Below are 26,271 nucleotides of genomic sequence, written 5' to 3'. Positions count from 1 at the left end.
ATGAATTTGAGGGGGCTAGGCTATGCTAAACCATTCTAGTCTAGGCTAGGTTAAACGCTAACTGCTATGATGTAAGCTTACCTGGACAAACTGGCTGGCTGTGGTCCCCCATTGGGAGAACAACATTAAGGTCCCTCACTCTGTACACTGAGCCTGCCAGGTCACAGGTCAAACTAAGTAATAAACCTATTTTCTATGAGCTAATGAGGTCAAATGGTCAACATGTATGTACAGGCGATGTTGGGTCACTCACAGGCAAGCGCTAACTCACTGGAAAATAGTCTTATCTGTGAGGGAAGTTGACATAAAAGTGTATTTTGTCATGCTGCTAAATGCCTTGGTTGATTTGTGCTGTTCTTTTCTTCATTACGTAAACAAGAACGGAAGGTTATAGGTCGACACCTTCATGTCCCCCTGTGTTTTGTGTCCCTTATTTTGAGACTGCTAGACAATACCCTGGTTAGCCGTGTCATGCTAGCTTAACTGAGATAGACACAGTGAGTTCTCTTAGCAGGTAAAGTTACAAGCCAGAACCATTCCCTCACTTAGTACAGGCCTGTTCATTACTCAAGCGCAGGGATCATCAACTAGATTCAGCCGCGGGGCGATTTTCTCTTGAGCGGATGGTCGGGGGGCCGGAACATAATTACAAATAATTTGTAGACTGCAAATGGACCGCAAGAAGCCCAAACATATATAATATTTGACTAAAACATAATCATTTCAAACCGCGCTTACATTTGTATATGATCACGTGTCTCTCTATTATACGTGGGAATACTTGGGAACAGATTTATGTCCAATAATGAAAAATGAAAAAAATAAAAGTATAATACTTGAGAAGCCAAATAAAACCACCCGTGGGACAAATTACATTTGGCAAATCTGACCATAACTCTATCCTCCTGATTCCTGCTTACAAGCAAAACTCAAACAGGAAGTACCAGTGACGCGCTCAATATGGAAGTGGTCCGATGAAGCGGATGCTAAGCTACAGGACTGTTTCGCTAGCACATCCGATGGCATTGAGGAGTTTACCACATCAGTCACTGGCTTAATTAATAAGTGCATCGATGACGTCGTCCCCACAGTGACCGTACGTACATATCCCAACCAGAAGCCATGAATTACAGACAACATCCGAACTGAGCTTAAGGCTAGAGCTGCCGCTTTCAAGGCACGGGATACTAACCCGGACGCTTATAAGAAATTCCACTACGCCCTCCGACGAACCATCAAACAGGAAAAGCGCCAATACGGGACTATGATCAAATCCTACTACACCGGCTCTGACGCTCATCGGATGTGGCAGGGCTTGCAAACTATCACGGATTACAAAGGGAAATCCAGCCGCGAGCTGCCCAGTGACGCGAGCCTACCAGATGAGCTAAATGCCTTCTATTATTGCTTCGAGGCAAGCAACACTGAACCATGCGTGAGAGCACCAGCTGTTCCGGATGACTGTGTGATCACGCTCTCTGTAACCGATGTGAGTAAGACCTTTAAACAGGTTAACATTCACACGGCCGCAGGGATTACCAGGACGGATTTTCAGGTTCTGTACTCCGAGCATGCGCTGACCAGCTGGCAAGTTTCTTCACTGACATTTTCAACCTCTCCCTGACCCAATCTGTTATACCTACGTGTTTCAAGCAGACCACCATAGTCCTTGTGCCCAAGAACGCCAAGGTAACCTGTCTACATGACTATTGCCCCATAGCACTCACATCTGTAGCCAAAAAATGCTTTGATGCTCACATCAACACCATCATCCCAGACACCCTGGACCCACTCCAATTCGCATACCGCCCCAACAGATCCACAGATGACGCAATCTGTATTGCACTCCACAGTGCCCTTTACCACTTGGACAAAAGGAACACCTACGTGAGAATGCTGTTCATTGACTACAGCTCAGCGTTCAACACCATAATGCCCTCCAAGCTCATCACTAAGCTAAGGACCCTGGGACTGAACACCTCCCTCTGCAACTGGATCCTGAACTTCCTGATGGGTCGCCCACAGGTGGTGAGGGTAGGCAACAACACACTAACCCTCAACACGGGGCCCTTCAGGGGTGCGTGCTTAGTCCCCTCCTGTGCTCCCTATTCACCCACGATTGCGTCTCCACGCACGACTCGCAACACTATCATTACATTTGCAGACGACACGACGGTGGTAGGCCTGATCACCGACGACGATGAGACAACCTACAGGGATGCAACAACCTCCCCCTCAACGTCAGCAAGACAAAGGAGCTGATCGTGGACTACAGGAAACGGCGTGCCGAGCACACCCCCATTCACAGTGGCGGGGCTGTAGTGGAGCAGGTCGAGAGCTTCAAGTTCCTTGGTGTCCACATCACTAAGGATCTATCATGGTCCAAACACACCAACACAGTTATGAAGAGGGCCCTCAGGAGGCTGAAAATATTTGGCATGGGCTCTCGGATCCTCAAAAGGTTCTGCAGCCGCACCATTGAGAGCATCTTGACTGGCTGCATCACCGCTTCGTATGGCACTGCTTGGCATCCAACCACAAGGCGCTACAGAGGGTAGTGCGTATGGACCAGTACATCACTAGGGCCGAGCTCCCTGACATCCAGGACGTCTTTACCAGTTGGTGTCAGAGGAAGGCCCTAAAAATGGTCAAAGACTCCAGCCACCCAAGTCATAGACTGTTCTCTCTGCTAACGTACAGCAAGCGGTACCGATGCACCAAGTCTGGAACGAACAGAACCCGGAACAGCTTCTACCCCCAAGCCATAAGACTGCTAAATATTTCGTCCGGGTAGCTATTTGGATAACTATTTAACTATCTGCATTGACCCTTTTTGCACAAAATTTATTGATTCACATACGCTGCTGCTACTGTTTACTATCTGTCACTCTATTCCTAATTATATGTACATATCTGCCTCAATTACCTCGTACCCATGCACATCAACTCAGTACTGGTATCACTTGTATATAGCCAAGTTATCGTTACTCATTGTGTATCTATTATTACTTTTATTATTACATGTTTTACTTTTCTATTATTTATCTATTTTCTTTCTCTCTGCTTTGTTGTGAAGGGCTCGTAAGCATTTCACTGTTAGTCCACATCTGTCGTTTACGAAGCATGTGACAAATAACATTTTATTTTATTTGAATTCGGCCCGCAGGCCGGGCCGCCAGTTGGGGAACCCTGCTCTAGCATATGTGAGTCCCTGATCGTGTCCCTGTTTTAGAGATTTGCTGTTTTATTATTGTTAGTATGACCTAATTCTGTTCATTATGCTCATTATGTAGACTGATGATTTTCACTCCGTCTTTGGGGAAATTAATCCATGTTTTTCAGTATTTTAATGTGATCGTCTGTAATAAACACAAATGGATAGTTTTTCACAGTTTCACACCAGTGTTTCACACTAGATTTACACCAGTGTCAACCATGGATATGCTCCCAAAGTTCCTGCATGGGCCACAGTTTTAGTCTGAGAACATTATACAATAGCCGTCTATATATAGAAGTGTGTGTTTAGCCTATATTGAGAAAAGACCAGTTGATTCATCATTGCATGACTTTACTGGAGGGAATGTGAACTGCCCTGCTCTGTGTCCAGGATGGAGGCTTGACAGGGAGGAATGTGTTGCTGCAAGCTGTGAGTTCATCTGGCCCGAGCTGAGCGTCTCAGCAGGCCCGCCAAGCTTCAGCAGGATTCATGTAGGTCATGGAGACTGCATGGAATCCTCTACTGCAGGGCAGAGCAGGCCTCACTCTCCCTCTCAATGCTCTCTCAACTGAGAAGAGGGCAGCTTCTCTCACTCTCAACTCTCTCTCTGCCCTGCCTCTCTCTCTTCCTCCCTCTTGCTCAAATCTCTCTCTCTCTGCATCTCACTCTCAACTCTCTCTCTGCCCTGCCTCTCTCTCAACTCTCTCTCTGCCCTGCCTCTCTCTCAATTCTCTCTCATACAGGAAAGTAGGACAGCTTAGATTTCTCTCAAGTGGAACTAGTGTTCACAGATAGAGGAGGGAAAAGAAAGAGGAAGAAAGTGAGAGGGAAAATGAAAGGGAGAGAGAGAGAGATGGAGACACAAGGAAAGTGCTTTGTGTAAACAGAAAGAAAGAGAGAAAAAATAGATGCAACAATACTCCCACACTCTCAGCATATACATTCAATTAATCTCTAACTTGTTAAATGTTGAAAAGGCAACAATTGGAGGAGATGCAGATAGACAACTGGCTTAATTCAAATAGCAGTAATGACTGTAAGTCCAGAGTAGAGAGCAGAGCAGCGCCATTGGAATGGGGCCTGATCTCGGCTTCTCTCCAGAAACACCTAATTATACTGGGACACAATGTACAGCTATGTGAAATCTCTGAAATCAAATCTCTCTCACCGTTTCTCAACACTCACCTTTAATAAACAGATTCTGCTGCTGAGTTTTTGTATTGTAGTAGGCAGACCTAAACCAGAGCAGAGCATTTTTGTGTCTGAGTGAGCTGGTTCCGTGTGTGTGTGTGTGTGTGTGTGTGTGTGTGTGTGTGTGTGTGTGTGTGTGTGTGTGTGTGTGTGTGTGTGTGTGTGCCACCACCAGCAGCCAGCTGGCCTGGCCTGGCCTAGCCTTACAGCTTGGGTGAACAGTGCAAGTAGAAGTACAGTGAGTGCAGCTTGCGGGCGGCTGGTTTTATTGTGTAGTCAAAATGTAATGATGCCATCCTTTGTGAGTGCCCAATGGCAGTCCCTGAATCCCTTAAGGGGACAATGATCTGCAGTGCGGTGGCCTAAAAGGGTGCTACCCAGGCCCCTGCTGCGCAATTAACCAGCCTGCTCTTATTGGGGAAATATTTGTCTCCTCTCTGGATTGATCTCAGTAGGTAGCCGCAGGGAAAGAACTCGGCCATTCAAAGGGGATTGTTGGAGTTGGAGGCTGGGGCCGATGTGATCTGTGTGGCAGGGAGGAGGTATGGGCACTTCAGGCTCCGCTCAGGGGGGATTCTTCCCAGAGGAATGCACAGAGCCGATGGATCAGCCTCTATTTGATCTATATATAGACACCGACTGTGGGTCTTTTTGCTTGTGGTTTGTTCTGGTTTGAAGGGACTAAGGAACTGAGGGATTGTTTGGTTTTGGGGGTGCATTCCATAGTGGTAGCTTGTTGAGTTTTAGTTAATGAGTCAAGTTATTCATCATTTTTGGAACATATGCTGATATCTGGACCCACCAGAAACAAATTATATATATACTGAGTTAGTCATATATTATAACCTAATCATTGTTTTTCCAAAGAGACTAGTTTTTTCATCATTCCCTTTGAGCCAATAGACTGACTTTCTTTGACTGGGCGGCCCTGTACTGTACTCCCATGGCTAACGTTCGTTATATCAATGGGATATGGTTGAGTTTCAGCCACGAGCTGGGTGGTTTGCATGTGGGAGTTCGATGGGGATGAGTAGTCACTGTGGCCTAGATGTTAACCACAGTATGGCGTTAGTTCATCCACATCTCTTCACTTCTGAAAACAGCAAAGTACTGTTTTAACTGGCCCCAGCATCTGCTAAATACACTGCGAAACGTGCACGATAATACAAAAAAACCTTACAAATCATGCATATTATTATATATTCTGTTGCTCTGTACCTAGCTAACTAACTAACTGTGTGGAAGGGAGAGTGCATTGTACATGACTTGGTATTGTGCATCCGAAAGCCCCCATTTTAGTCCTGGCTGATGTTCTGGTCATTATGCTGCTATAGTGAGCCTGGATAAATCCCCTCTTTGGGGGCGCTTAATTTGACACAAAAATTAGACAACAAGGAGTGGTTCATGTCCACCTCGTGAGTCAGCAGTATTTACGTAGCGTTCCTTTTAGAGGCCGACTCAGCCCTTCCCCCCGGGCCAGCGGGCTGCAGGCAGCGAGTGAAGCTCAGGACATGGCAGGCTCCACTGAAAAGTCTATTGTCTTTATTCCACAAGTTTTTGTCTCACATTCTCATTAGTGGATGTCAATGGCCACTGCAGTTCAGAGACCACACAGAGCACACAGTACATTTGGCTTCATTAAAGAGGTACTTGTAAACGGGACTGGTTTGTTGGTGGGTTGCAGAGCGGGGGCGAGACCACCGCTCAGTCGACCGTTAGCCAACACTGTTTAATCAATGCCTGTTTTTGGGGGGGATTAGAGAGTAGAGCCACTTCTTTGGTTTTGGTTTTTAATAACTTAATAATGGAGTAAGCCTACAGAGAAGCACTAGATTTAGAATCACCTCCTTAGAGATTTAATTGAACTCAGGTTTTTCTTATGAAGAAGATTTACGCCTAAAGGTATTCAATTGTAGGTCCGGGGTGATACCAGTATCACGGTATCGCGGCAAGGAAACAAAATACAAAGCAGATTTAACTTCTTTAGGAAAACAAGCCCTAATGTTGAAAACAAACATCATTATGTTGTCATCCAGAGTCACATTTATTTATATCCCAAGCTATAGCACACAATGTTTTACAAACAGCAGGTGTTTAAAGGACCAAAGAATTTGGTCTGCTTTGTGTTTTAATTTTTGTCATGGAAATATTGAGAGACTGGTATCGTCACAGTCAATTGGTTCCACCACTTACTCCTTGCTTCTTATGTCATAGCCAATAAAATGTTATTTTATGGCCTGGTACAGTAGGCTATATTAAATATAAAATGCCTCTCAAAGAGATCAGGTCATATGTTTCCATCAGAGGAAATACCCATAGAAATAGAATGAACAGAATAGACTTGGAACCTTTAACCTGGGCAATTTCACTGGTAAACTCATGGGTGCACTATGTTCTACGCATTCTAATTCTATGGAATTACCACTACTGTAGCCTACTTACTGAAGACCCAAACGAGATATCAGTGCCGTCTTCATTGGCTGCGTTCCAAATGGCACCATTTACAGTACTTAGCATGGTAAAACATCGATTTCTACTGAAGTCCATATTAGACTGAGGTTAATCATCCCTAAGATACTAGTAACCAGTAATAACCAGTAATCTAGAGTTTTGAACACATCCCTGATGTAAATGTTGTGCTTTTAATGTGTGTGTTTGTGAGAGAATGAGAGTGGCTGAAGAGGGACATTGCATGTGTGTGTGTTGCTTGGGGCTCTCAGCAGCTTGTCCCTGGGTAATTACATCACAAGTCCTGAGTCATCCCGGAGGCCCACCACTGAATGAGAATAGTGTTCAGAGAGAACAGGAAGACAACCCAGCATGCTCTCTCTCTCTCTCTCTCCCCCTTGCTTTTTCTCTCTGCCCCTCGCTCTCTCGCTCTCTGCCTCTCTTTCTCCCTCTCCTCTCTTTATTTCTGTCTCTCTCTCTTCCCCTTCCTCTCTTTCGTTTTCCCTCTCTCTTTCTCCCCTCCCTCCATCCCTCTCTCTCTTTCTTTCCCTCTCTTTTTACCACCCCACACACAAGTACATCTTTTCTCTTTTAGAAAAAAGAAGTGGAGTAGGTCAAGGAAGCGTGCCATGTCTCCTCAGTCCTCATCACTCAGTTGAATGTCTTTCCGTTCCTTTCATCACATTGGGATGCAATTTCGGATGGAAACATTTTCCACTTAAAGGTTGAGACGTAATGTTCCTGTTCTTGTTCGGTTAAGTTTGGACCCTGTGCTCAAATTCTCTATCCCCTGAAGTGTGTATTTGTTAACTCCTCTACACACATTTAAAAACATGTGACCTCTCTTCATAATATCCAGTACAGTATGTATTCTAGGATAATAATTACTATGTAATAGGTATAGTGGTGTAGTACTGGCTTGTCCTATCTCATGTCATGTAAGGAGTGTTAGCTGCTGGCCGTAGGAGGGTGTCCTGTTGTATTACAGCATGGTAGGCATGTGATATGGGGTTTTCCCCACTGACTCACCAGGCAGACCAGTAGTGAGGTAGTGACGAGTCAATGAGGAGAGGGGTGTGGCTGCAGTGACAGCTGGAAGTCTAGTATAGTGGCATGTATACTACACATAGTCCTACTACTACTGGACATAGCCCTACTTAATACTATCACGGAACATTCTTTTTCCTCCTCTTTTCTCTCTCTCTCTCTTTCTCTCTATTTCTTGTTCACTCTCTCTCACCCACCTCACTGTCTACCACCTCTCACTGTTGTCTGTCTGTGTATCTGCTCTCTCTTTCACTTTCTCTCCCTCTCTTTCACCATCTCTCCTTCTACTTACTCTCTCTCTCTCTTTCTATCTCTCTCTTATCTTTCACTATCTCTTCCCATCTACTTATGTCTCGTTCCTCTCTCTCTCTCTCTCTCTCTCTCTCTCTCTCTCTCTCTCTCTCTCTCTCTCTCTCTCTCTCTCTCTCTCTCTCTCTCTCTCTCTCTCTCTCTCTCTCTCTCTCTCTCTCTCTCTCTCTCTCTCTCTCTCTCTCTCTCTCTCTCTCTCTCTCTCTCTCTCTCTCTCTCTCTCTTGCTCTCTGTCCCCTTCTCTCTGTCTCTATCTCTCTTCCTCCCACCCACTCCTCTGTCTCGTCATACTCCCCTCCCCCGCCATAGCCCCGCTCTCTTTAAGGCTTTATGATGCTTTCAAGACAACTGGAAACTGAATAAATCGACGTCGAATCATGACGTCATGGTTCTTCAGGTTGGAAGGTCGTAGCTCTAGAAACAGTCCCGAGTTCCCAACTTGGAATTCCAAGTTGGATGACCGTTAAAACGAATTTTCCCAGTTGGAGCTCCCCGAGTTCCCAGTTGTCTTAAACGCACTGAAATTGGAAGTCGAATATTTCCCAGTTTCGAGTTCCCAGTTGTTTTGAACGTGGCAATAGTAGTGAAACCCTAAATCATCCTCCCTGACCACTATGGCTGCTTCCTGCTTCCTACACTGGAACTGTTATTTAAGACCTCTCATTATCCTCCTTCTCCCATGAGCATAGTGTTTTGTATACAGATATTGACCCATTGAGATGAGAGGATGTTGAAAGGACATAGGCTAAATGTCTACTCCAGACAGGGTGGGGCAGAACCTTTGTCAGTCCAGTCAGTGGTGTATTAAGTATCTGAAGTAAAAAATAAAAAATAAAATAATAATGGGGGTGGGGGGCGAGCCGAATAGTGAAAACACTAAGTTTCCGGGTTTTGTTCTTTTGAGAGAAAGAATGTTGGCATGAAGCTAGACTCGAGGGGAGGCCAACGAGAAGTTCAAGTACTCAGGTTTGTTTCATTTAGCCCGTAATGAGCCGTGTGCTGTCGTGAGAGAGATTTCTGACTGCAAAGTTCAAAGCTGAGCCACTGAGAGACAAAAGAAAAGAAACAAGCCTTCACTTGAAACTTCAGAACATGTTGGGAGGTTAAAACGACGGCTAAGAAACTTTTCTTCTTCTTTTGCTCTGCCCCACAGCCCTCTTAAATGATCATTTTCGCTTTTACTCAAAAAGAATCCGAAAGCTATACAGAGCAGCAGCCTGAAAAAGCCTGTGCATGACTGTGCATCTGTGTGTGTGAGAGAGAGAGAGAGAGAGAGAGAGAGAGAGAGAGAGAGAGAGAGAGAGAGAGAGAGAGAGAGAGAGAGAGAGAGAGAGAGAGAGAGAGAGAGAGAGAGAGACTGTGGGAATGATTACATCAGCCTGAGCGAGCCCTATGATTGGTTAGGGAAGTGTGGTTTGATTCACTACCTTAAAGCCCATGGCTGTAACCCTTTGTGAGGGAAGCAGAGGGAAGTTGTCAGCTAGCCGGACTGGAAATAGTGCCATCTGCTTGCTCTATCCTGCACTAGGCAGAGGAGAGCTAGAGGGAGATTGTGACAGGTACCATAACAGGCAGCCGTTGACAGAGAGGAAGGAACTGTGCTGTACTACGGTCTTTTTTTAAACCAAGTTGTGGAGAGGGAAAAAGAAAAGGGTTGTTCGTCTGTGTGTGTTCTGTGCGGAGGCAGGCTCATTCCAAAAATGCCTTCGTGCTCTCCGGACTGCTGCCTGTTACAGGCCGTAGAGGTAAGCTCTCATAGACATATTTAACCGCTTTTCCCTTTTTACTCTGAAGTCTGACAAAGGTTCGCTGAGACAAGGGTTAAAGTATACGCTTTGAAGGTCGAAGATATTTTGTCTTTTTTTAAAGATATGACGAGCGAGGAGGGAATATGTGAGAGGCTCAGAATGAATCGAAGCCCGCTTGAAAGGAGAAATAGTTTTTGATGTTCTGTTGTAAGGCTTTGAATTTGTTGAAGCTATAGCTAGAGAAGGGAATGAGAATTTGTCTTTTTTATAAGACATCATGTTCAAAGTGAGTGTACTGTAGCCTAAGTGGGAAGGCTAAGGAAGCTAAATTCCTGCTAAAATCTCTTTGGGGGAACCAGAGGAAATAGGATCTGTGCTCAGAGGGGGATTTATCCATTGTTTCTATTAATGCGCTATATTCCTCTATACAGCATCTTTTTATACAGCATATTTCAGTATCTTTCTATACAGTATCTTGTTCTATACTGAATCATTCTATACACTCTCTTTCTATACAGTATCTACTATACATTGGATCTCTATACACAATCTTTCTATGCAGTATCTTTGTATGCAGTATCTTTTTATACAGTATATTTCCATACAGTATTTTCATGTACAGTATTTTTCTATACTGTATCTTTCAGTGTCTATACAGTGTATTTCTATACTGTATATTTCTAAATAGTGTCTTTCTCTACAGTGTCTTTCTATACAGTATATTTATATACAGTGTATTTCTATACATTATCTTTCTATACAGTATATTTGTGCCTAATTCTGTCAGTGGGTAATCTCTATGGAAACAGGTGGTGTGGATTGAAGGACTAAAACGGTCCCCTTAGTATTTAAGCTTGGAGTATGATTCTGATGAGTGTCACATTTATGTTTATATAATCGATATTTTCCCACAAACCCCTGTCATTGAGAATGTATTGTATATGTCTGGTATGCTCATCAAACACGCATGGTTATGAATTAAAGTGAATTAGCTCTTGGTACTATATTGCAAATGTTGTGCTATCTAGTTATACTACTATGCCTGTCTACGCCTGAACTATGCATCTCATCTATCTGAATTATGTCTGTCAGCCTACGAGGTTGTGTCTGGGAATAGTTCTAACATGAAAGGGCCTTTTCTTTTCTCTTTTAGATTATAAAAATTTTCAGCGAGGACGGCATGGGGAAAGTAGTAGAAATACCAGCCGACATGACTGCCAGAGATCTTTGCCAGCTCCTTGTGTCCAAAAGCCATTGTGTGGACGACAACAGTTGGGTGCTTGTTGAGCATCACCCCCTTCTTGGACTAGGTAAGTGGCAACCTTGTGTGCTGGATGGGTGGGCTGGTGGGCAGGCAGGCTGGCTGGCAGGACATAGGCTAGCACCCCCTCCCCCCTTGGCCCTCGCTCTGTGAGAAGCCAACTGGATAATGAACATGTTCTCCTGCTCATGTTAAAGTCAACAGAGGTCTCTCTATGCAAACCTAGGGTCATCATAAATAATAGATAGCCTACATCTATAGCCTATATTTTCTCTTGTATATCATTATTTTGATTAACAGTTGTTAGCTGCCTGTCTGTGCCTGCTCCTAGTTTTTAGGTTTCAGAGTCTGGTGTAAAAGTTTGGCTTGGCTGAGGGGGGTGGTGCCATAGTAAGGCTGGGTGATGTTATTGATCAAGAGATGATACGAGTGAAGGTGATGGAGCTGATCGCTGAGACTATGACCTTTCTTGTATCCCAAATGGCACCCTATATAGTGCACTACTTTTGACCAGAGCCCTGTTAGAGGAAGTTCACTATGTAGGGAATAGGGTGCCATTTGAGACGCAGTCTGAGACAACGGGCTCTTAGTGCAGGACCGGGAACCCTCCTGACATCACTCTCCCAAACCTTAGTTTGTTACAGTACCTGAGAATGGATATATGGTCACTTACAGTTAGAGATATGAATGTACCATAATATGGTAAGAGATGTCCTTTATTATCTAATTCTGGACCAGGAGTAGCGATCACTGGATCATACAGGTACCTTGCTGTGTCCCTCCCCCATGCTAGTCAACATGTGTACAGGGACTTTACTTTGGGTTTACACCGTATCTGAACAGGATAACGCTAGTTTCACTGAATGTTAGATTAGTTGAAATTAGGTTGTGTAAGTCAAGACGTGGAACGCTTAATGTGGCGGCATTGCAGCGATTTGTTAGAGTTCTGAGAAGCAGAATGTTCCAAACTTTAACCCCCTAAGGAACGAGCGATTATAAAGCACATGTTGTGTCTGGGCTTATATCTTCATTATAACAGATGGGTAAAATGAGAGTACTGTATTTCTGGGAACGTTTAGGTCTAAACACTGAAATATAGGCTGCACAATATGTACGCACAACAGAAAGGGTGACAATTATATCCGTATTATTTGCAGTAATTATTTAGGTTTTATGTTGCATATGTGAAGATAGTGTAGTTGATTATATTGATATTGATATATATTGATATGTGTCTGAAATATCCAGGTTTTGAATGATTTTTTAATGAATTTGCTTATAAACGTCAATTTGCTTTTGATATCCTGAGCGCATTATAGTCCAAAGGAAGTGGCATATTTATTTAAAAATCTTTAAACTAATCACATTGTATGACGATTAGAACACAACAATATTACATATACGAAGCACAGGCCTCTAAAGCTCTTAAAATACCGTCACATGATCTGTTCTGATTGGTTTGGTGTCAGCGCTGCCAAAACCGTGTTAAGTGCAGTTGGGATAGCCAGTATGACATCATCCCTCTACAATGGCCAAACTCTGGCCTACTCAATACAGACAATGGATGCATCTCAAATGGCACTATTTTCTTATAGTGCACTACAAGTCATTATATTGCACTATAAGGTAATAGCGTGCCATTTGGGACGCAACCTCAATTCGTTGTAAAAGGAACCAGGGCTGATCTGACCTTTAGAAGCCTCCTGAATGGAGCTAGGGCAGGCTGTCTATGGTGAGTCCAGTCCACTAGAGGCAAGGCAAGTTCACTCTTCCTAATTGCTCCTTAATCTGACCAGGCCTGTCCAGATGGGCCTTGTTGAATAAGAATGACATCCAGCCAATTAGATATGTTGCTTTCCCAACCTTGCTCCCAATCCCCTCACTAAGGAGGAAACTGGGAAAGACAGGGAGACACACAGATCCAAAATGGAGACGGGGTCCATGACTCCCTGGTATAAAGAAGGCTAACGCTTCTGTCATTACTGAGTCATCTCTTCAGGATGGGGGAGTCCAGAGGAGATAGTTGAAAGACAACTGGACAATCAGTGGGGGTGGAGAGAGAGAGAGAGATAATGGCCAATGGCACTCCCTCAGCTTCCCCCACAAAGGGTTACAACCTCTACAGGCTTTAAGCTAGTGAGTCAGGGACTTGACTGACTCATGGTCAGAGAGGAAGTGACTCACCAAAGAGCCTCAGTAAAGGCAAGGTAGATGAGATACTGCACAACATTGGATTGGCTCTCAATTTTTTTTAGGATATAAGCGGACTGGAATCCAACCAGGTTGCAACATCAATATGTAACTACACACATCGTTTCTGAAAACTTCCACATTGTCTGTTTCCTCTTTCTCTCCCTCTGAATGAGTCCAAGAGAGCCTGGGCCCTTCCTCCCCAGTCCCCAGTGTCTCCTTTCCTGCTGCCAAAATCTATTTAGGAATCCTGATTCCACAGTTGGATGTGAAACATGTGTTCCTGCATGGAGAGCAGGGGCCAGGCAGGGTCAGTGGTCCAGGCAGACAGCAGGGCCTGTAGAGCATAGCAGCATAGCCCCACTAATTGTTTGAGAGAGGGGGGAGTGAATGTATGCTCAAGACATCGACAGGATGGGGGAGAGGAATATAGCAGGGTTGGAGTCAAGTAAACCAAATTCCAATTCCAAATGTTCCTCATTGAAAAGCATTGAAGAGAATTGGGATTGGAATTTCTGTGTACTTTCTGAATTGACTGGAATTTAAATGGAATTGACCCTAACCCTGGAATATAGTGAGAACATGCTGATTTGTCTGCAAGTTTTGGATAAGATAAGGGTGTGTGTCGGGGGGGGGGGTGGTCATAGGCTGAACTGCTTGTTCTTTCATAATTTGCTCTATTCACCCTATGTTCAGGACATGAAAATTATTACAAATGTTGTTATTTTTCTTGTTGAAGACGTGATATTGTGTCCTTCCATTTGGTAAATAGCTCCTTCTTTCTCTCTCTCTCTACAGAGAGGTGCTTGGAGGACCATGAGCTGGTGGTACAAGTGCAGGCGTCCATGACCAGCGAGGGCAGATTTCTGTTCAGAAAGAACTATGCCAAATATGAATTCTTCAGAAATCCCTTGGTAGGTTGTTTTTTTGTTTGTTTATTTCCAAAGAATCCCAGCGTTTTTGCTTGTCCTATTTATATTATCTACATGTGTAAACAGTTACAACAAGCTAAACAGCCTGGATGTTCTTTTTCGTTTACAAGCTATGCATTTCTTAAATGAGTGGTGAATGTTTGGTTGGGCTTGTTAAGTTTAGAATATTACCCAGAAAAATCCTAGTACACCCTCACAATCAAGTGGGCCTCATCTTTCACTCACACTCAGAAAAATAAACCGATTGTCCCCTTCTGATAATACTGTTAGACTGTTGGATATAACTGTCCAGGACTCAGAAAGGCTAAACCAGGGTCCAAGAAACTGAGCCTAAATGGACTTATTTATGACACAGTTTGAAACTAGTTTGAAAAGCTATGAGAAAAATGTTATTGTTGAAGGTTTTTCTTCATTTTAATTTGGGACAGGGGATTCATTTAATGTCTCTTGGCGTTCCACCTCCATCCTTCTGAGTTTCCTTTTACCCACAACCTCCTCGCTAAACGACTGCTTTCCTCTCTCACTTACCAACAGAATTTCTTTCCCGAGCATATGGTTGCGTGGTGCCAGGAAACAAATGGTGCAATCCCACCATCTCAACTTTTACAGGTATGTACCGTAGAACCGTAAAGACTCCACTACCTTAGCATACTGCATACTTCGGTCTCTGTTGTGTGCTGTATGTCTGATCTCCTTCAAAAGTCTGACCTTTGACCTCCTTGTGCATGTCTTGTCAGAGAACAGACTGTAACACTTGATGTTCTGTTGACATACGAGTGTCTCTGCACACGCAGGCCAGGCGTGCCTAACAGAAAGACAAACAGATAGACAGACATTACAGCTTCTGAAGGGAAGCAACTGTGAGAGAGAGTAAAGGAACGTACTGAATGTTATAGCACAGCACGTCAGGCCATCATCCTCCCATCCTGTGCCAGGCAGCACAGCGTAGATGCATGGTGTCTTTAAAGACCTGAGGCTCTAATGGAATGAAGTTTACATGTTCAGCCTGCAGATGTAGTAGTGTGACAAAGCGTCATTAAAGGGCCATGACTGGAATCCATCCACTATGGCAGAAAGCTTTTAAAATGATAACATCCCTGACATGGTCAGATTGAAGGAGCCGGCTGGGGAAGGTTCCAGGAATCCAGTGAAGGCAGATCATAAACAGTGGATCTTTGCGCTTAAAGGCCATTTCCTGGTTGCAAAAATTCTAATAGTTAGCCTACTTTCAGTTTATGTGTAGAGAATCATTGTACCATCTAAACCGCTGTGAAATATATTTTCCATAACCCAAAATATTGTATTTTCAGCTGTTTGAAGCTGGTGTACAAAGCCGAAAGTAAAAGATGCAAAAGCGAAACTTAAGAACGGGAAGCATAGAAATAGCATAGAAATAGCGCTTATAAAACACATCTACTGCTTTTTAGACTTGAGAATGACAGATCTATAACTCACTTTCTATGCGAATTTGGTCGGGTCGCCAAAAGGTTACATATTGCAGCTTTAGTTAGTATCTTGTCAGGTCAGGAGACAGTGTCTGAATGTGGCAGAGAGAGTGCTGGGGCGGCAGGTAGCTTAGTGGTTAAGAGCGTTGTGCCAGTAACCGAAAGGTCACTGGTTCTAATCCCCGAGCCGACTAGGTGAAAAGTCTGTCGATGTGCCCTTGAGCAAGGCACTTAACCCTAATTGCTCCTGTAAGTCGCTCTGGATAAGAGCGTCTGCTAAATGACTAAAATAAAAATGTATTAGGGCTGGTACTGTAAAAAAGAGCAGGGCATGTTAAAACTAGTTGGTGCTTATCTTATCGCCCCAGTCAGTTCTTGGAACAACTTGCTGTCAGAATCAGAACTCCTTTTTTAATGGTCTATCTCTATAGTGTGCATGTGTCTTGGTTGATACTGTTACGTAAGACAGAACATCTGTCTGAACATTTCTCTCCCATGTTTAAGGTGGATCATAAAAATGGGTATCACAAGAATGCTAAGATTGTTCGTTATATAAATGTTTGCTTTCTGGCTAGGAAGGAACGGGTGTTTATTTTTTTCTTCTCCGAGCCCCATAAAAATGATGATATTTGATTATGATAGCTGTGTGCTAAAGCCGCCTTCTCTCTCTCTCTCTCTCCTTCTCTCAGAATTTATTGAACTCCAGCAGTTGTCCTGAGATCCAGGGCTTTTTATACGTGAAAGAGATGGGCAGGAAATCCTGGAAGAAGCTGAATGTGTTCCTTAGACGCTCAGGACTTTACTTTTCTACGAAAGGAACGTCAAAGGTACATGGCCAACTCTCTTCTACTGTATGCTTAGTACACTAACTCTGTTAGTATTAGGCTTGTATTACTGAATCCTTGAGCCAATATCCCACATTTGAACTGCACTAGTAATAGCCTACAAAGTCTAATACTTTAGTTGTTAGTTAAGAGTCTGCTTGCCTCAATCATCAGTGTACATACTTGCTGCTCAGAGTTGCCTGCCTTCTCTAGCTCCTATACATCCACACAAGCTGCTATTAATTTGAGTGGAGCTCTGCTCTCTGTTACCTCCAGGCTTAGGTTTCTTCGTGATGAAATGACATCGGCTATTGATTTATCCTCCACAGGAGCCCAGGCATTTACAGTTACTAGCAGACCTGGAGGACAGCAATGTCTTCACAGTAACAACAGGCAAGAAGCTACACAGTGCGCCAACAGACTACGAGTTCTGTATAAAGGTACGTTCAAGAGAAAGGAAAACCTCTGCACGCGAGGCATTGCAAGTTATTCAGACGCTCATATGTTGTCTATTATTCCACTGTCAACTATGAAGGACTAGCCGTCTCCTATTACAGTTATTGAACAGTGTCGTGTCTAGACTGTGTCAGCTTCCCGAATGGCGCACTATATAGGGAATAGGTTGCCATTTGGTACGCATCCTGTATCTTGCTAAGACATGCCTGACAAGAGGCAGGCCTCGGTGCAATTGTGTGGTCTGTGTTGACCCACTTTCTGGCTATATAATAAACAAAATCCTGTTTTATTCTGCAAAAAAATCAGGGTTGGGTAGGTTCCTTTCTAAATGTAATCCGTTACTAGTTACCTGTCCAAAATTGTAATCAGTAACATAACTTTTGGACACTTTTGGATTACCCCAACTCAGTAATGGAATTTGATTACTTTCAGTTACTTTTAGATTACTTTCCCCTAAGAGGCATTAGAAGAAGAAAAAACATTATATTACCAATTGAACAACATCTATTGCAGAATAAATCAATGTTAGAGGTTACATAGCTGGCCATAAATGGATGTTGCATTTTACTTTATGGGTTTGTTATGTTGGCTTCTTCTAACCCATTCTTTTTACTTTTATACATATAATAATACGATTAGGTTTCAGTATTTACAGTCAATTCCAATTAATTTATTACCCCTTGATATTCAAGAATAGGACCTGGAAATAGGCAAATTGTTTTACCTGAGTACAACCCAAAAACGAAGGACTTATTAGCCTACTCTGTTGTTTATGATTTTGTTGTCGTGAAGGACTGATTGTGCTCATTGCTTCGAGTTGAAAAATAAATGCTGCTCTCATGGAATGGCATGCTTTTAGCACTACCGAAAAGTGCTATTTGCATATGAAAAATTTATGCCATAAGCTGCATTTGCTATAGGTCTATTGTTTACATTTTTGTTGGTGACACTTTAGTATCTTGATAATTTGCAGCTGTTTAAGTCTATCAAAAGTGTGCGCATTTGAGCATTTATCCGTTAGGCCCATGGACATTTTGAATCAGCACAAATTAGATTGAGCAATAAAAGCCCCACTCGTGGTCTTCTTAAATGAAACTTGTTTTTGACGGTATGGAGCACAATGCCACAGAGGAGTTTAGAAGGAAGGAACTGAAACGTTCATTCCATAGGCTGGGATCCACACTATGCAGCTGTTGAGGGAGTGCATTTTTTAACTCGCAGTCCACTAGTTGCAAAAACAATGATTGATAGGCAGCTTTAACTTCTTCAATTCAACCATTATTGGGTTAAAATACACATATACATTTGGAAACAGCCATCCACAACAACCACAATAACTACGCAAATAACTAAATGACAGAGCAGCAGTGTGATTCACATCAATGCACTATGTACAGTTGAAGTCGGAAGTTTACATACACCTTAACCAAATACATTTATACTCAGTTTTTCACAATTCCTGACATTTCATCCTAGTAAAAATTCCCTGTCTTAGGTCAGTTAGGATCACCACTTTATTTTAAGAATGTGAAATGTCAGAATAATAGTAGAGAGAATTATTTATTTCAGCTTCTATTTCTTTCATCACATTCCCAGTGGGTCAGAAGTTTACATACACTCAATTAGTATTTGGTAGCATTGCCTTTAAATTGTTTAACTTGGGTCAAACGTTTCGGGTAGCCTTCCAAAAGCTTCCCACAATAAGTTGGGTGAATTTTGGCCCATTCCTCCTGACAGAGCTGGTGTATCTGAGTCAGGTTTGTAGGCCTCCTTGCTCGCACACGCTTTTTCAGTTCTGCCCACACATTTTCTATAGGATTGAGGTCAGGGCTTTGTGATGGCCACTCCAATACCTTTACTTTGTTGTCCTTAAGCCATTTTGCCACAACTTTGGAAGTATGCTTGGGGTCATTGTCCATTTGGAAGACCCATTTGCGACCAAGCTTTAACTTCCTGACTGATGTCTTGAGATGTTGCTTCAATATATCCACATACTTTTTCTTCCTCATGATGCCATCTATTTTGTGAAGTGCACCAGTCCCTCCTGCAGCAAAGCACCCCCACAGCATGATGCTGCCACCCCCGTGCTTTACGGTTGGGATGGTGTTCTTCGGCTTGCAAGCGTTCCCCTTTTTCCTCCAAACATAACAATGGTCATTATGGCCAAACAGTTCTATTTTTGTTTCATCAGACCAGAGGACATTTCTCCAAAAAGTAAGATCTTTGTCCCCATGTACATTTTTACATTTACATTTTAGTCATTTAGCAGACGCTCTTATCCAGAGCGACTTACAGGAGCAATTAGGGTTAAGTGCCTTGCTCAAGGGCACATTTACGTCATTTAGCAGACGCTCTTATCCAGAGCGACTCACCAATTGGTGCGTTCACCCTATAGCCAGTGGGATGACCACTTTACAATTTTTTTTGGGGGGGGGGTAGAAGGATTACTTTATCCTATCCCAGGTATTCCTTAAAGAGGTGGGGTTTCAAATGTCACCGGAAGGTGGTGAGCGACTCCGCTGTGTGTGTGTGGGTGGGGGGGGGGGGGGGGGTAGAAGGATTACTTTATCCTATGTACAGTTGCAAACCGTAGTCTGGCTTTTTTATGGTGGTTTTGGAGCAGTGGCTTCTTCCTTGCTGAGCAGCCTTTCAGGTTATGTCGATATAGGACTCGTTTTACTGTGGATATAGATACTTTTGTACCTGTTTCCTCCAGCATTTTCACAAGGTCCTTTGCTGTTGTTCTGGGATTGATTTGAACTTTTCGCACCAAAGTACGTTCATCTCTAGGAGACAGAACGCATCTCCTTCCTGAGCGGTATGACGGCTGCGTGGTCCCATGGTGTTTATACTTGCGTACTATTGTTTGTACAGATGAACGTGGTACCTTCAGGCGTTTGGAAATTGCTCCCAATGATGAACCAGCCTTGTGGAGGTCTACAATATTTTTTCGAAGGTCTTGGCTGATTTCTTTTCATTTTCCCATGATGTCAAGCAAAGAGGCACTGAGTTTGAAGGTAGTTCTTGAAATACATCCACAGGTACACCTCCAATTGACTAAAATGATGTCAATTAGCCTATCAGAAGCTTCTAAAGCCATGACATCATTTTATGGTTATTTCTGAGCTGTTTAAATGCACAGTCAACTTAGTGTATGTAAACTTCTGACCCACTGGAATTGTGATACAGTGAATTATAAGTTAAATAATCTGTCTGTAAACAATTATTGGAAAAATTACTTGTGTCATGCACAAAGTAGATGTCCTAACCGACTTGCCAAAACTATAGTTTGTTAACAAGAAATGTGTGGAGTGGTTGAAAAACAAGTTTTAATGACTCCAACCTAAGTGTATGTAGACTTCCGACTTCAACAGTAGATATCAATAATAAGTGATATCCGTATCGCCCGTAGGCTACACCACTGCTGTCATCCTTACCGCCAAGCGTTTATTCAAGTTGAATAATCTTTGGATGCCGACAGCAGTCACATCATTGGAAGACTTAGCTTGGACTGTAGCCTACAAAAGCCTATTTCTGCTCTTTTCCCACAATCTATCTAATGCATTTGGTGTCGTCATAGTGGTCTCTGACCTGTGGTCTGACTTGCTCAGGCGGAATAACTTAAACTTGTGCCTTTTTCAACGCTGATTTGAATGTCATTGAGAAAACAGAAAGGTGTCATAAAGAATTTCTGAATTTCAAAGTAATCATCTAGTTTTTCAAAAGTATCTGTAATCTGATTACAATATATTTGCAGGTAACATAATGGATTACAGTTCCAGTTAGTTTTTTTACTCGCCAACCCTGAACAAGATCCACTATCATCTCATGGGATATGTCACAGTGTACGAGGGAGGAGGGTTTTAGTACAATACTGTCTGAATGGTTGTTTCTAATTATGTGTTTGTTCGGTCTCTTTAATTGGTTGTTGTGTGTTGATTGACAGCCCAACAAGAGGACTGAGCTTAAGGAGTTGAGGATGTTGTGTACTGAAGACGAACAGAGCAGAACTTCCTGGATGACAGCCTTTAGACTCTTCAAGGTACCAACGCTATTTACATTTACATTTTAGTCATTTAGCAGATGCTCTTATCCAGAGCGACTTACAGTTAGTGAATACATATTTTTTTTTATACTGGCCCCCCGTGGGAATCGAACCCACAACCCTGGCGTTGCAAACGCCATGCTCTATCAACTGAGCTACATCCCTGCCGGCCATTCCCTCCCCTACCCTGGACGACGCTTGGGCCAATTGTGCGCCGCCCATGAGTCTCCCGGTCGCGGCCGGCGGCGACAGAGCCTGGATTCGAACCAGGATCTCTAGTGGCACAGTTAGCACTGCGATGCAGTGCCTTAGACCACTGCGCCACTCAGGAGTACTCATGGCTATGGCAACAAGCCCTCAATACACTGTAAAGTAGTGCCTCGGTTATACCAGAAGGGTGTATTAGATGCAAGTTCAGTTCAAACGGGTTGTTGTGAGAGTCAGTTATACCATGCTAATTTTAATACTATATATCTTTATGAACTTTATGAATATTTTGGAAGGTTAGCTATTGGTTGACTTAACCCAAACAAAAGCAAACCTTTTCATTTGTGGATATTCTCCTTATTCTTCACAGTATGGAATAGTCCTCTATCAGAACTACAAGATTCCTCAGCAGAGAAAAACTCTGTCACACTTTTCAACACCAGTGGTAAGCCTCTCCTTTTAGCACCTTACAGCCACCATGCCAGCCAAACTGTTGTTAACATCCAGACTCGGTTGTCTTTCCTTGATTCTTTGTGTCCTCTATTTCTGTGATTCGAACCAGCAAACTTTCGGTTACTGGCCCAACACTCTTAACCGCTAGGTTACCTGTCCAGTGCATTTTTAGAAGGAAGTGAGGAGAGAGGAGGACTTAACGACACTTAAGAAAGAGCCCTAGTACTGTAACAGGAAGTGTATTGACATTGACAATGCTTTGTCTCCCCCTAGCGGAGTGTGTCGGAGAATTCTCTGGTGGCCATGGATTTCTCAGGAAGGATAGGCAGGGTGATCGACAATCCTTTGGAGGCCCAGAGCGCTGCCATGGAGGAGGGCAATGCCTGGAGGGTGAGTCTCTTTCTACAACGTTACTACAACCTTACTACAATGTTACTACTACAATGGTTCTACAACAATAATACAACCTTACTACAACGTAACTACATTACAACAATGTTACTACAACGTGACCACAACGCGACTACAACGTTATTAAGATATTACAATGCTTATATGACCTTAAATGGTCAGAAAGAAAACTTACTGCTGAAACGTTGGTGATTTGTTAATAATCGGTTGTATCAGAGCAAGAGTGCAACAACTTTTCTTTGAGTCATGCTTGTCACAAAGCTATCACGCTATCCGTCTCGCAGCTGTGCCAATGGAGTAAGAACCATTATTATTAACCATTTTATTAACAAAGTAATCCTTGTTTGTTTGTTCTGTATCACAGAAGAGAAGTCAACGGATGAACATTCTAGGGAGTCCCAGTCCACTACATCACTGTTTATTAAGCTCAGGTAATTCAACAACATAAGTTCTCACAATTGCTTTGTTATTTGAGTTGGCTACATTCTGTGTAGATAAAGCCTTGTTCCTGTCCTAAAGCTCTCCTTTCCTCTTCCACGTCCAGTTATTCACAGAACACAGCTGTGGTTCCATGGGCGGATAACGCGAGAAGAGTCCCATCGGATGATCCACCAACAAGGCCAGGTGGACGGGTAAGACTCCTCAGTCGCTCCTCAGTCTCTGCAACCACACAGCCAACCTATTATTTCATTTGGAGTTATTTGATTATTAAAGTGTCTTGCATCTTCAGAATGCCCAGCCCACATGCCAATATATGTTGGATTTAAATGTGTAATGACAGATGTTGGAAGTTTTGACCAAAGACTGATTTTCATCCCTTTTTTGCTCAGGTTGTTTCTGTTGAGGGACAGTCAAAGCAACCCAAAGGCCTTTGTTCTCACACTGTGCCATCACCAGAAAATCAAGCATTTCCAGATCTTACCGGTAAGTGAGCTTAACCTTGCCTCTGGGCTTCTTCTCTCTTTGACCTCCCCCTCTCTCTCACGTCTACAGGCACACTAGAAAACCAAGTGAAGCAGCTAACAAGTTTATGGAGTAAAGTAACTTTAGTTGTTCATTACTTCCTCTTGTTCTCACCTGACTGTTGTCTCTATGGTCCGTCCTGCAGTGTGAAGAGGACGGCCAGATCTTCTTCAGCCTTGACGACGGGTCCACCAAATTCACCGACCTGATCCAGCTGGTGGAGTTCTACCAGCTCAACAGAGGAGTACTGCCTTGTAAACTCAAGCACCCCTGCACCCTCGTAGCCTTATGACCCCTGACCTATGACTTGACCGGACTCTGCCTAAAAACAAACTCAATACTTTTTCTTTAGGAAAGGCTGATGTGATGAACTCATATTGTTGTTGTTGTGTCATGAGCTGCCGGCGACTGCGGACGGAACGGGACGGAGTGGTTGTTGGGTTAGGATGGACGCTAGTGTACTTCAGTGACCTCTGTGTTCCGGAAGGAAGGAGGAGATAAAGAAGCATAAAGAGGCACCATGTTGTTATTAACTCTTAAAAAAAAAAAAACATTTTCAAGTTTGTATTCATAGTCACCAATAAGCTCTGATCCACTGACACAGTTTAGTGACAGTTTATGAGATCAAAGTAGTTTTTATTTTCCTTGTACAATCATCAGGACTTTGTTTAGTCTGGGCCACTTTTTTACAAAATGAAAGTATTTTTTTGTTACAAATCATCTATACTACAACCTCTTTTTGAAAAGCTGATTGTTTCCTAGTTTGGCACTTGTGAAACTGGAAACAGGCCTTTCCACACTGACTGAAGAAGAATTCCTCTACTCTCTCATTCTTCTCATTACCAACAATGGCAAATCCCTCCTGTGTTGGAGGGATGGATGGACAATCTGATATTCGGAAAAAGAACATCACGAGACAGATCACGAGGCCAGCTGTCTCTGTCAAGCTGTAGGAAGGAAAGGCTGGAGCTGGTAATTTAGGATGGAGCTGAAGGATACTCAAGGACTACACAGGATCCATTCATTCCACTCTCATAGGACTTTTCTTCATTTCTTTCTTTCTTTCTTCATTTCTTTCTTACTTTCTTTGGTGACCTCACAGGCTTTTGTATTCATGCCATTTTAGTACAGCATCATCAAATGTGTTCTTACTCCACTTTAGTTTCTTATCAGTAGTCTGGAGCATTTTGATTTCTAACAGTCACACAACAACAACACTACATCCAGTTCAGTGTTAAATCACTCCGTCATTAGCTCCACCATACAGTGTTCCACATATAACCACATGAACCTCCCCCCAACATATTCACTACTACAGGGATTCATTCACTCCCCATCTCATCCACTCATTTAAGTCCACATAGTAGATAGCTGTTGAGGTCCACGCTGCGAGCCTAGTCCTATACTGTGTGCTATAACCAACCCTTCTATTGTTGGCTACAGTACGTATTCAGTATGGCACCAGGCTACCATGCTGCTCCTCAAGTGATAACAAGCAACATAACGGCTAAGGAAGGCTCTGGTCTTGGGTCTCTCTTGGTGTCAACGCAATAATAAAGCTATATGTAAAACATTTGTAAGCATGTGGCCATCTTGTGGACTGTAATTCGATGTTGTAAGCTCTCTGAAGACATAGTTATGATTATATGACCAGAAGTAAAACCTAATTTAGGCCACTGGGGAGGGAGGGTGCCACAGTTTTTCTTTTAAACCTACCTGTTTGCATTCCCTCCATCAGAACACAGGGAAATATAACCACTACACCAACCTCTTGTGATTCACTAGAGTGATCTGACTAGCTCAGAGTTGATGTGTACAGTCCAATGTCAGTCTGTCTGTTGTGCTGTCTGTAGAATGAAACTGGAATCAATCGACTCATCTGCTGCGAGGACCAATCTCCTTAATCCAAGGATGCGTCCCAAAAGGCACTGTATTCCCTACATAGTGCATTACTTTTGACTAGGTCCCATAAGGCTTTGGTCAAAAGTATTGTACTATATCGGGAATAGGGTGCCATTTGGGACTCAGCCCGAGTCCATTCGTTTTGGACTTGTTGCTTCTCTTTTCCATTATGTGAATGAATGATTGTTTTTAGAACAGACACTGTGAAGCCCTAGTAATGGATGATACCCTGAAGTGGAAGGGTGTTTACTATCTAGCCTTGTCCAAGGTTGCAGTGAACACAGATTTGTAAAGATGTTTTTACCTGTAATGCAACATTAAGAAAGAGCCATCTTTTTATTTTATTTATGGTGTCTTAAGCTAGATAGATTCAGATACAGAATATTAGCCACACTATCTACAAGTTCTGCACAATGACATTTTTTAAAAATAAGATGCAATGACTCAATCATTTCAAGTATTGTTTCGCAAATGTATTTATTTATCTGGATGTGAGTGATTACTTGAAATGTAGCTCTTTTCTCAGCGCTGTTCGGTACTGTTTTATCATTACCGTGGAATGATTGAACCGCATAATTATTACATAGCCCATATTTCACTTCTTGCTTTTTATGTTTGAACACTCATACTATTTTATCACCAACACTTACTATGAAATAACGTTGAAAGCAAGGGGTGTTCCCTAATGTCATGGTTTTCATTCCAAATTGGTGTCAATAGAAAAAGTGTGGGGAATAAAAGTCACTAATATTTCAGTCACAATGCGTTTCACATCGATATTCAGTTTAATGCCTTTCTCTCACATATTCTTCTACATTTAGGAAATCTTTTCACGTGAACCCCTCAAGAATATTTCAAACACACAGGTTGAATTAGATTACATATTTGTTACATATTTAAAAATTAGACATCTTCTTAAGTGTGACTTTCATTGATACGGTCGATCGATTGAATTTCATATCTGGATATTTAATTCATGTGTTGTCAATTCAGTTGCTCTGTCCGTTTCATTACAGTTAGTTGTCTTCCATTTTACAGAACTTTCACTCTTTAAACTTTGTGTTAATCAGAACTTTGTTTCTTGTGTCAGAAGTGAAGATTCACAATACTTGAGCCACACTTGCAAAAAACAAATTGGTGTACAGTACATTAAATAGCCAAGCCTTTTCCACAACATAGTGTGCTATGCGTATTATCCAATTAGAAAGCCTTTGAATGGCTT

The 26,271-nt window shown here is 42.8% G+C and overlaps 1 protein-coding gene across 6 annotated transcripts in view; it reads left to right on the top strand.

The window, feature by feature from the left end:
- The window catches only part of LOC121570069 (growth factor receptor-bound protein 10-like), a 77,567-nt gene extending 51,756 nt beyond the window's left edge, over nucleotides 1-25,811 (top strand). For 5 of the 6 annotated variants that reach the window (XM_045208462.1, XM_045208460.1, XM_045208461.1 and 2 more), the window contains 12 exons: nucleotides 11,114-11,270; nucleotides 14,210-14,325; nucleotides 14,878-14,952; nucleotides 16,478-16,615; nucleotides 16,942-17,052; nucleotides 21,015-21,110; nucleotides 21,691-21,765; nucleotides 22,047-22,163; nucleotides 22,549-22,615; nucleotides 22,729-22,816; nucleotides 23,015-23,108; nucleotides 23,293-25,811. In XM_045208462.1, coding sequence (XP_045064397.1) covers nucleotides 11,114-11,270; nucleotides 14,210-14,325; nucleotides 14,878-14,952; nucleotides 16,478-16,615; nucleotides 16,942-17,052; nucleotides 21,015-21,110; nucleotides 21,691-21,765; nucleotides 22,047-22,163; nucleotides 22,549-22,615; nucleotides 22,729-22,816; nucleotides 23,015-23,108; nucleotides 23,293-23,439 — 1,281 coding nt within the window. In that variant the 3' untranslated portion in view covers nucleotides 23,440-25,811. Of the gene's footprint in view, nucleotides 1-9,675; nucleotides 9,958-11,113; nucleotides 11,271-14,209; nucleotides 14,326-14,877; nucleotides 14,953-16,477; nucleotides 16,616-16,941; nucleotides 17,053-21,014; nucleotides 21,111-21,690; nucleotides 21,766-22,046; nucleotides 22,164-22,548; nucleotides 22,616-22,728; nucleotides 22,817-23,014; nucleotides 23,109-23,292 lie in introns of those variants that run through there. The other variant, XM_045208465.1, reaches the window with a different exon arrangement.
- The last annotated feature ends 460 nt before the right edge of the window (nucleotides 25,812-26,271 follow it).

The sequence above is a fragment of the Coregonus clupeaformis genome, chromosome 28, assembly GCF_020615455.1.
Source record: "Coregonus clupeaformis isolate EN_2021a chromosome 28, ASM2061545v1, whole genome shotgun sequence".
Lineage (NCBI taxonomy): Eukaryota > Metazoa > Chordata > Actinopteri > Salmoniformes > Salmonidae > Coregonus > Coregonus clupeaformis.
This window is presented reverse-complemented; position numbering and strand designations above follow the sequence as displayed.